Source organism: Macaca fascicularis, chromosome 9, assembly GCF_037993035.2.
Source record: "Macaca fascicularis isolate 582-1 chromosome 9, T2T-MFA8v1.1".
In the NCBI taxonomy this organism is placed as follows: domain Eukaryota; kingdom Metazoa; phylum Chordata; class Mammalia; order Primates; family Cercopithecidae; genus Macaca; species Macaca fascicularis.
Window position 1 is genome coordinate 105,629,117 of NC_088383.1, and position 11,234 is coordinate 105,640,350.

Consider the following 11,234-nt stretch of genomic DNA (forward strand, 5'->3'; position numbering starts at 1 on the left):
AGACAAGGGACAGTGTCCTCTTCCTCTCCTGATAGTGCAGGAGACCTGTCCTGCCCCTACCCCACCCCAGGAATAGGCTGCTCTAAACCCATAAATATGACCAGGTCTCTTAACATACTGAGATCCCTGCTCATTTTGGAATATAAACTTACACCTAGCACCTGGATTAATAAGTCTTCTAGGGCTTGCTTATCTTTAGAAGAAAAGCTTACCTTCGGAAATGGCTTTTTTCACAGCTGCCACGTAGGTCTCTGGCTCATCGTCACAGGTGAGCTCCTGCCAGTGGGCCCAATCTGGAAAGAAGTCTAGGAACTCCTCGCTGTCCCGCACGCCGCAGAGCAGCCTGACCACGCGGTGCGGAGGATGGAAGGCTCTCTGCAGCAGGGGCAGCAAGGCCGGCTGGTGGAAGTGCTGCACCAGCTCCGCGGACAGCAGCACCACGACACAGCGGGTGCTGAGGAAAAGGCTTAGGTCCTCTGCCGAGAAGGAGGCCTCGGGGCCCAGCCTGTGAGTCAGTATCTTCTGGCTGCAGACTTGCCGACTGGACAGGAACAGGGTCTGCAGATACTGGCACCATTCCTCGGCATCCGGGCTGTAGATGATGAGGATGTCGCACCCTCTGGGCACCCCTGAGCAAGAATGAGGCACAGAAGCATGTTAGCACACCTGCCCTTCTAGGTGGCTCCCCAGAACCTGCAAAGGTAGAGCATCCAGATGCCAGGTCTGGCACCCACAATCTGGTGTGCCTCCAGCACACCAGCACACCTCACTCACTCATTTCTTTCCCCATTTACAGTCTGTGTTCCAATCATACCAGACTCCTTGTCTTAGACCAAACATACCACACTGTTTTATCTATTTCTTATTTATTTATTTAGAGACTGAGTCTTGCTCTATCACCCAGGCTGGAATGCAGTGGCCCAATCTCAGCTCACTGCAACCTCTGCCTCCCGGGTTCAAGTGATTCTCCTGCCTCATCCTCCCAAGTAACTGGGATTACAGGTGCCCACCACCACTCCAGGCTAATTTTTGTATTTTTAGTAGAGATGGGGTTTCACTATGCTGGCCAGGCTTGTCTTGAACTTCTGACCTCAAGTGATCCACACATCCCCGCCCCCCAAAGTGCTGGGATTATACGCGTGAGCCACCAGGCCCGACCCCATACTGTTTTAGATCCTTGCACGAGTTATTGCTTCTGCCTGGCATGCACTTTCCCCCTACACCTAATGCAGTATGAGATTATAACAATAACAATAATAATAAATAATAATAACCCCAACAGCAAGCACTTATATAGAGGTTACTATGTTCCAGGCACTCTTCCAAGCACATTGCCTACTAAACTCATTACATCTTCACAGCAACTTTAGAAGGTAGGTTATTATTGGTCCATTCTTTAAAAAAAATGAGAAACCTGAGGTGTGGCAGGTTAAGTAACTTGCCCAAGATTCACAGTGGCCAAGCAAGGATTTGAGTTAAATTAGATATTTCACATAAACTGCTAAGCATAGTGCTTGTCATGTAGAAAACCCTCAGGAATTGGTAGCTGGTGTCATTATCCTCACATGAATATAAATAATGTATAATATTAAAGTGCACGGTAGTTGTGGTTGAATTAATGCTGTGACCTCCACAATACAATCTGCAAGGTGTCCCTAACCACACCTGGCCCATAACATAGGCTTTCTTCCTCTAACAAAGCATAAATGCCAAAAAGAGAGTCAAAAAGGGCTCTCAGGAATCACTTGGCCCAAACTCCTCGTTTACAGATGAAAGAAACACTTCATCTAGGAAGGTTAAGGGACTTGCTCAACTTCACACTCTAGATTATTGGCAGAGCCAGAACTGATGCTCAGGTTGTTCCCTGGTTCCCCGTCCAGCCTCCTTCCCAACTCACCTGCACCACCCATCAGGAACTATGCCAAGAATCTTACGAGTAATAAGTCATAGCTTCCAATTACCAAAGTTCAAAGAAGCTTGGCTCTTAACATAACTGTTACCACTGTTTTGGCTCATCATCTCTCCATGAATTCAACAAACTGTTCTGTGCGTGGTTTGGAAGAGGTGAGCATAAACTGTCCATACGACACAACAGGGAACTCAGAGAAGGAAGCTGGTCACATTTTATGAAGGTTGGGAACCATCTAAGTTGTAGACTAAAACAATTAAACGCTAGGCCTGGGCCGCATTTCGTTGATGTTTCCTGTTGAAAAGGACAAAGGCAGGACTTAGGCAAGACCTTAAGGCTCTGAAAAGATCATAGGATGAATCCTCTTTCCTGCCCCCATCCAACCCACCACTATATTCAAACCAAAAAGCAACATGTACAATGCAAGCCCAACATAGTTCTGATTTCCCCCAGGATGATATTACCAAATTTTGAAAAATAGCAAATAAAACGAATGTTTGTAGTTTCATTCTTTTTTCAGCCCCCCTGGTTTTCTGGAGCCCTACTCCAGTGCTAATATAGAGCCCAGTAGCCTTCTCAGCAGGAGCAAGCTGATCAACCTGAGAGTATTTTTGAAGGGAAGGTGTACAAATCTTTTAAAAAGTCAATCTTAGACAAACAGTGTGGAACTGGAGAAAACCAGTCAGCAATTCTGATGATGACCTGGACATTCGTGGTTCTACAGAGAACTCAATTATGATCACGGTCTGTTCCCTCAATTGTGAATATAATGGTCATTTTCAGGAATGCTTACCCTGATTCCAAAGCTTACACAGATTAAGGACAAAAATTTAATGCACCAGTGCTGCAGCCTTCCATAAAAATAAATAAATAAATAAATAAATAAATAAATAAAAATATTTGCTGTTTGGATCTTTTTTTTTCTGTGTAGAATATTTCTTTACATCTCAATGGAAAAATAATTTCAAGACTATAGAAGGTATAACATTGGCAAAGCTACATAACTATACAGTTGACACTGAGAAGCAGAGTTAAAGTATCAGAATATTTTTACCTTATTTCTGTCCTTCCTTCGTATGTGGCTGGTTTATCTTAAGAGGCAAACGTTCTTCTAAGTGTGAAGTGTTACTGCAGATGTGTGTGCATGGGCACGAGCCATCAGGTAGGAAACATGCAAGACTTTACACTTCATTATAATATTAAGGATGCAATGCTAGTGATGCTGTGCGAGGAGCCTGGAGCATTTTGTAAAAATGCAAAAGTGAAAAAGGGTGGCCACCAGCTTCCTCCACATACATACGCGTATCAAGTCAACAATTTGTGCAATAGACAGAAGGAGAATAAAATCTCAGGAAGGGATGGTTGTGGTCCCATATACTAGTGATGAAGAAACCATAAGTAGTGTTTTCAATAGGGTTGGCAAGTGATGGCAAAATGAAGAAGAGAGAAGAAAAAAATTTCCTAAGCACAAGTAGAACCCTTAAGAAGGCAGCTTGGGGCCAGGCCCAGTGGCTCATGACTAATCCAATCACTTTGGGAGGCCAGGGCGGGTAGGTTGCTTGAGCTCAGGAGTTTGAGACCAGCCTGGGCAACATGGTGAAACCCTGTCTCTACAAGAAATGCAAAAATTAGCCAGGCATGGTGGTGTGCTCCTATAGTCCCAGCTACTCAGGAGACTGAGGTAGGAGGATTGCTTGAGCCTCAGAGGCAGCTTGGGTTTGGGGTACTGACTGACTTAGTAGAAAAGCAACAACTTTACACTGTTCTAAAGACCACATGGCCATGAGTGATTACTCCAATTTTATGAGAAGAATTTAGTGACCCAAAAGTAAGTGAACATTTTTTAAATAACAAACTCTAGGGCCACTGAGGGAATGGGTAATCATTTCCCCCTGGATCCTGCCTCCCCAGTTAACAGTAGATCCTGCTCCTCTGTTAACAGCACATCATAATACTTGCTGTTTATTAAAGACTCCAAGTCAAGGGCTGGCCACGGTGGCTCACACCTGTAATCCCAGCACTTTGGGAGGCCGAGGCAGGCAGATCACCTGAGGTTGGGAGTTTGAGACCAGCCTGACCAATATGATGAAACCCCATCTCTACTGAAAATACAAAAATTAGCTAAGCATGGTGGCATGTGCCTGTAATTCCAGCTACTAGGGAAGCTGAGACAGAAGAATCGCTTGAACCCGGGAGGTGGAGGTTGCAGTGAGCCGAGATCATGCCATTGCACTCCAGCCTGGGTAACAAGAGTGAAACTCCATCTCAAAAAAAAAAAAAAAAAGACTCTAAGTCATCAAGAAAAGCTTAAATTGTGATTCAGTTCTGTTTCCTGAGCACTGACCATGTGTTAGTCACTCTGCTAAGCATCTCATGTACATTCTCTCATTTAATCCTCAGAACAATCCACAAAGTATATGTTATCAAAAAGCCCCATTTTACAGACACAGACATTAAAACTCGTTGAAGATTTGCTGCTACTGCTGCCCAAGCACACACAGTTAGTGCCAGAGCAGGGATCTGACTCCAAAGTCCATGCTCTTAATCTCTAACTTGCACCCAATTTAAAAAGTCAAGGAAATACAGAATATAGTTTAAGAAATACAGTTAATAAAACACATCTAGTGCCATGGGTTTCTCATACCATTCTCCAACAAAAGGATTCAGGATACCTTAGAGAAATGATGGATTCTAAGAATGAGTCTAGGATTAAATATTTCCTGGGGGAGGAAATAGTCAATATGAGCCTGGAGCATCTTGTAGCGCCAGAAAGTAACAACTGCTCAAACAAAAATTCAATGACAGGCATACGTCAAAGGAACACATGAGTCAACTCAAAGCGCCCAGTGGCAAAAGCTGGAACCATTTGAGCAACAAAATAAATAAAATAATATTGAATTATAACCCAAAGCATAAAAGAAATATACAGGAGTCCATACTGATACGAAATAAATAATTGAATAAATACATTGGGGAAAACAGACAAATCTCCCATGCATAACAATTGTGAATAACTTATGTAGATAACTCCACCCTCAAGAAGGTAGAGTGTAACTCCTTACACCGAGAACTTATTGTGGGCTGTGTCGAGTGAGTTCTTTCCAAACAGCACAGTGTGGAAAAGGAGAAAAAAAAAAAAAAAGTAAATTTACAATAGAGAAACCCAGTGATCAAGGTCAGCATCGACAGTCACAGATCATGTTGAGAGTGTGTGCCCTGCATACCATGGGCTGAGACTGGCACTTCACCTCTGTGTGCTTCCTCCCCGAAAGCCAGCACCCCGGTCTAATTATGGGAAAAAATATCAGACAAATCCCGACTGAGGGCCGTTCTACAAAATAACTGACCAGTACTCCTCAAGACTGTCAAAGTCATCAAAAACAAGGAAAATCAGAGAAAATCACAGCCTTGAAAGGCCTAAGGAGACACGCCTACTAAATATAACATAGTACCTGAGATGGGCTCCTGGAACAGAAGGACATTACATAAAAACTAAGGAAATCTGAGGAAAGTCTGAACTTTTAGTTATTAATAATTTATCAATATTAGTTAATTAATTGTCACAAATACCACACTAATGTAAGATGTCAATAATAGGTGAAACTGGATGAGAAGTCTCTGTACTATCTCTGTAGTTTTTCTGGAAATCTAAAACTGTTCTATAATAAAATTTTATTTAAAAGTATAAAGGCCGGGCGCGGTGGCTCAAGCCTGTAATCCCAGCACTTTGGGAGGCCGAGACGGGCGGATCACAAGGTCAGGAGATCGAGACCATCCTGGCTAACACGGCGAAACCCCGTCTCTACTAAAAACACAAAAAATTAGCCGGGCGAGGTGGCGGCGCCTGTGGTCCCAGCTACTCGGGAGGCTGAGGCAGGAGAATGGCGGGAACCCGGAAGGCGGAGCTTGCAGTGAGCTGAGATCCGGCCACTGCACTCCAGCCTGGGCGACAGAGCGAGACTCCGTCTCAAAAAAAAAAAAAAAAAAAAAAAAAGTATAATTGAGGCCGGGCACAGTGGCTCACACTGTAATCCCAGCACTTTGGGAGGCTAAGGCAGGCGGATCACAAGGTCAGGAGATCGAGACCATCCTGGCTAACACGGTGAAACCCCGTCTCTACTAAAAATACAAAAAATTAGCCAGGTGTGGTGGCGGGCACCTGTAGTCCCAGCTACTCAGGAGGCTGAGGCAGGAGAATGGCATGAACCTGGGAGGCAGAGCTTGCAGTGAGCTGAGATCTCGCCACTGCACTCCAGCCTGGGTGACAGAGCAAGAATCCATCTCAAAAATAAATAAATAAGTACAATTAAAATAAAAAAACACTTAAATCTCCTATATTTAAAAACAAACAAACAAGCAGAACAGTTATTCGAAATGTCTCATTCCTGGCCGGGAACAGTGGCTCACATCTGTAATCCCAGCACTTTGGGAGGTCAATGCAGGTGGATCACTTGACATCAGGAGTTCGAGGCCAGTCTGGCCAACATTGTGAAACCCCATCTCTACAAAAAAAAATACAAAAATAAGCCAGGCCTGGTGGCACGCACCTGTAGTCCCAGCTACCCAGGAGGCTGAGGCATGAGAATTATTTGAACCTGGGAAGTGGAGGTTGCAGTAAGCCCAGATCATAACACTGCGCTCCAGCCTGGATGACAGAGTGAGACCCTGTCTCATTAAAAAATAAATAAATAAATAAATGCACAATGTCTCGTTCCTAGGGTTCTAGTGTTAAATTCAATTCCCTTTGAGCGAAAGTATTTGAGGAGAAATTTATTACTGCCTCAGACTCGTTAACATTACAACATATTTGGTCACTAACTTGTGTGACTTAGACCAATTACTAAGTCTAGGCAAATTTGCCTTGATGTAAACGAGGACAATGAAATCTATCACCTTCCTGAATATTGCTGTGCTGGGAAACTGAAAGACGGGGAAGTTTTTAAAAAGTCCAAAGTGAAAGTTCCAGTCCCTTTCTGATGTGCTGGGTAACAATACAGGACTAAATGCTTTGTCAGCAACTCTGCCTTATATGGGGGAAACTCCTTTCTTCAGCAATAATCCTTTTCCTTTAACCGTAAGTCGTTTTTCCACTTGTCCCCAATCACATTTCTCTTTTTTTTTTTCTGTTTGTTCATTTGTTAAGAGAAATGAAACACATGAGCCAACAAGGAGTCCACAAGTCTAGACAGAAATGAGGAAAGGTCTTTCTTTGTCCTTGTAAAACATAAAGAACAGGTTTGGCTATAGAAGGAGAAAGAAATGGATCACAGCAGAGGAAGGGGAGGCTGTAGCAGCAGGGAGTCCACAGGGTAAAAAGCTGGGGCAGAAAGAGGTGGCTTTGCAGGACTCAGAGCCCAATGGAGGGCCGAGCGTGGTGGCTCACAACTGTAATCCCGGCACTTTGGGAGGCCGACGTGGGCAGATCACTTGAGGTCAGGAGTTCAAGACCAGCCTGGCCAACATGGTGAAACCCTGTCTCTACTAAAAATGCAAAACTTAGCCAGGCATGGTGGCGGACACCTGTAATTCCAGCTACTCGGGAGGCTGAGGCACAAGAATCACTTGAACCTGGAAGGCAGAGTTTGCAGTGAGCCACGGTCGTGTCACTGCACTCCAGCCTGGGTGACAGAGTGAGACTCCGTCTCAAAAAAAAAAAAGAACTCACTGGAGAGAAGTGAAGACAGGAAGTACCAGAGAGCTTCTCAAACCACTCAGCCCAGACCACTTCTTCAGCCTGCAGGTGACTCTGGCACCCCATTCATCCATCCTGAAGCCCTGTGTTTGAATCTGAACACCGTATTTGAAGAGGGATGAGAGATAGGGAAGGTGACCAGGATAAGGAGAGATGTGGTCAATCATATCAGGAGCTTCCCACCCCACAAGGTGTTCAAATTCAGCTACTGGCAAGAGTACTGAGAGGCCTCAAGGATCACGTGGAAGTTAAGATCACAAAAGGGTTAAAAGTCCCTTCAAGCTCCATGGTCCTGTAAGTCCAGGAATAGTAGAAGGACCTAGACAGAAGAGGAGCCTTGGAGAGAGGGGGCAAGAGATGGTATGAGAACTGACACACAGAGGAGAGGGTCCTAGTCTTTCTTCACCCAGTCACAGACTTGGCCACTTGGGAAAGTCACCCATGGATCCTCTCTCTTTCCTCTCCCTCACGTGTAAATACACAAGATGCCATCAGGGGCCTAGAGAATCTTGTGGAATAAGCTGAATCTATTTCATTTTATCTTCCTATCCAAGGTACTTTCAAAGACAGGGAGCCTAGATTCTCCTGGATTTCAACAAGCAAATACATCTTTCAGAAAATAATATAGACTAATGCTTCCCCTTCAGTGGAAGGGAATTTAAAAAGACCAGAGAATTAGGCCATGAAAAGGAACGAAGTACTGATATAAGCTACAGTGGGATGAACTTTGAAAATATTATGCTGCGCAAAGGAAGCCAGTCACCAAAGACCACATACTATGTGATTCCATTCATATAAAAAGCCCAGAGTAGGGAAATCTATAGAGGCAAAGTAGATCTTAGGGCTGGGACAGGAGAGGAGAATAAAAGGGTGATAGCTAAAGCATACAAGGTTTCTTTTTGAGGTGATGAAAATGTCCTAAAATTGACTGTGGTAATGGCTACATATATCTGTAAAGATACTAAAAACCACTGAATTGTATGCTTTAAATGGATGAATTGTATGGCATGTGAATTATGTCACAATAAAGCTGCTTTTTAAAAAAAGAACATACAGAAGAGTGGGGATGACTCCAAAGCCCACAGCATCTTGGCGAGAGGCATTGCTCTCACCACTATGACCTTCCCCCATGGGTCCCTGTACTTCCAGACCTCAGGGAACCCGAGCGACTCCAGAGAGCCAACTATCAATTGCAGCACCTGGAGTGGTGTCTCGCCACAGAAGATGCAGACAGCAAGACAGTTTGACAGCTCTAACGATTACGGACACCTGAAGAAGCTGCTACAGAGCTCATAAATAGCCCCAGGTTTGCCCACCGGACTATGGTCCCCCTCTGAACTGGAGCTTGCCTTCCTAGCCCCGTCAGCTGTGCCCACTGGAGAGATGTACACAGGACGCTGGACAAGAGGAAAAGAGAGGCCATTTTCTCAGCCTCTTCCGCCCAAAGGCCCTCCCAGTTTGCGGTTTCCTGGACTCAGCAGCCCAGGGCCTGTCCCCGACCATGGAAGGAGGAGGTGGCTTCACTGGTTTATGCTCAGGCCTCATCTCCCTTTCCCCAACAGCCCACCTACTCCAGCCACGCTGGCCTGCTGCCTTTCCTTTACCACACCACATACACTCATTACTTGGAGCACTCTTGCCCAAACAGCCTCCTCCCTCTCCTCTTTCAAAGCTTGGCTCAAATGTCCCTTTCTCCACCCTGGCCACCTCATTTGAAATTCTAACCCCAATCTCCCTCACCCTTCTTTTTTGTTTTCCCATAGCACATGTCATACCAGAGACTTTCCTTATTAAGTGTATATTACCTGCTATTTCTAGGCCTCCTTATTCACAGTACAGCTTCTTTTAGCCTCCAGAGCCCAACTGGAGAACCAGGAGGCTGTGATGAACTACCTTCCCATCCCCTTTAGATAATGAGCCTGTAGTACCAAATCTAACAGAACCATCACACCCTGGCCTTTTCTACCCCTGCTTCCAAAGCACCGTTACCACATCCTCAGAGGATCTGGGGAGAGCTGGCTCTTCATTCCAGTGTTTGCTCACCTCCTGTAAGAACAGTGCCTTCTCCTGGCCACCTAGTCTCTTTTTCAAGGGGCACCTGCAACCTGTTTTCACATGTTATCCCTACTAAAACATCATAAAGTGGGCTGGGAAAAGAAAAGTAAACCCATTTGTAAACACCGTAACTCTACCTCTTCTCATCTAGTAATTCCTTGTTTACTTATTGCTTTCCTCTACAGGACCATAAACTCCTGGAGAGCAGAGACTAGGTGTGTCCTGCCCACCATGGAGAACATATTAGATGCACAGTATCCATTGGAGTGCAATAGTAAGGACTCATTAACTGTCTCTGTTATCATCATTATGTGGTTTTTCTGGATCTCCGTGAGTGAGCAACTTGCCAAGTGTGTACACCCATGAACCAGAAGGCAACCCAAGACCAGCCAGAAAAGACGCCTGGTACCCTTTGATGAGTGTGACCACCAACTCTCCCCATTCCCCAAAGTTCTGCAAAGGATGTAGGAAAAGTAAAGTTCAAGGAATAGTGTTACTAGATCCCTAGCAAAGTTCTAGAACCAAAACACAAAGCCTGGGAGGGGTGGAGGAACAGGGCTTGGGAAGCTGTCCCAAGGGCCCCCGGCTGATCTCTCCGCACCACCTAGGACTGCCTGAGCGCCCCCTGTGGGTCCACGGAGCCCAGGAGACGCGTTTGGCCGCGTAGACCGTCCACACTGCCCGCACTCTGCTTCTCTCAACTCGCCTCTCGCTTCAGAGTCGAGGGACAGGGGAAGAGACGCTCAGACACTCCGAGGGCCAGAGGAGGTGGGGGAAGCGAAGGAGACTCTGAAGAAGTGGGAGGGAGTCGGGACAGGCAGGGGCTGATGACAATCACGCAACAGGCTGGGGCGGGAAACATGGGAAAGTTAAAGTGGGAAGTTTGCGACAGGGAACAGAGAAAAGAGCAGAAAAAGGGCAAGATCCCCGCACTGAGGACGCAAACAGAAGCGAGCAGGGGAACGCGCCCCAAGGGGTGCGGGGGGCGAGAGAGGGCCCAAGGGCCTGGGGACCCGCGGCGCCTGCCTACCCACCTGAGATTGCCATGCCGCGAGGCGCCGCTCACATCCCTGGCTCGCTGCGTGCCCGGAGCCGGGGCCGGGACTGGCGGCGTCCTGGCTCAGGCTGGAGGGACGCCGGGCTCAGCGCAGGACCGGTCGCCGCTCTGGCGCTTCCTCCCGCCAGGCAGCCCGGCCTCGCCACGAGGGCGTGTCCACAGAGTCCGCCCCGCCTGCGGGACGCGGCCCGCGGCACCTGCACCCGTGGCCGTTGGGGAGGGGAAGTGAGAACCCCACGCCGGCCGCGGGTCAGCTCCCCCCACGGCCCCCTGCTCAGGGGCAGCGAGGAGGCGGGGGCTTCGCGCCACGTGCGCCCCACTCCTCGGGAAACCAGCCCTGATCTGCCACCAAAGGGCAGCCCGAGGTGGAGGGGCTGTGGGGAGGGAGCAGAGGGGGAGAGTGTGGGGCTGCCAGGCCTCTGGGAGACAGGGCGGGTGTGTGTGTGTGAGCACCAGCTGTCCAGGCCACCTCCGCATCCCCTGGGGCTTTGTCCCTAAGCCCCTGCTGCCCCAGCAGGAAA

At 47.1% G+C, this 11,234-nt stretch overlaps 1 protein-coding gene across 5 annotated transcripts in view; it reads right to left on the reverse strand.

Moving 5' to 3' along the window:
• PIK3AP1 (phosphoinositide-3-kinase adaptor protein 1) overlaps positions 1-10,823 on the reverse strand; it is a 126,833-nt gene extending 116,010 nt beyond the window's left edge. For 3 of the 5 annotated variants that reach the window (XM_045361296.2, XM_005566088.4, XM_074002317.1), the window contains exons 1-2: positions 10,691-10,823; positions 213-629 (exon numbers count right to left, since the gene is read on the reverse strand). In XM_045361296.2, coding sequence (XP_045217231.2) covers positions 213-629; positions 10,691-10,703 — 430 coding nt within the window. In that variant the 5' untranslated portion in view covers positions 10,704-10,823. Of the gene's footprint in view, positions 1-212; positions 630-1,897; positions 2,204-10,690 lie in introns of all 5 variants that reach the window. The other 2 variants (XM_074002314.1, XM_065521208.1) reach the window with 1 other exon arrangement.
• Between the last annotated feature and the right edge of the window lie 411 nt (positions 10,824-11,234).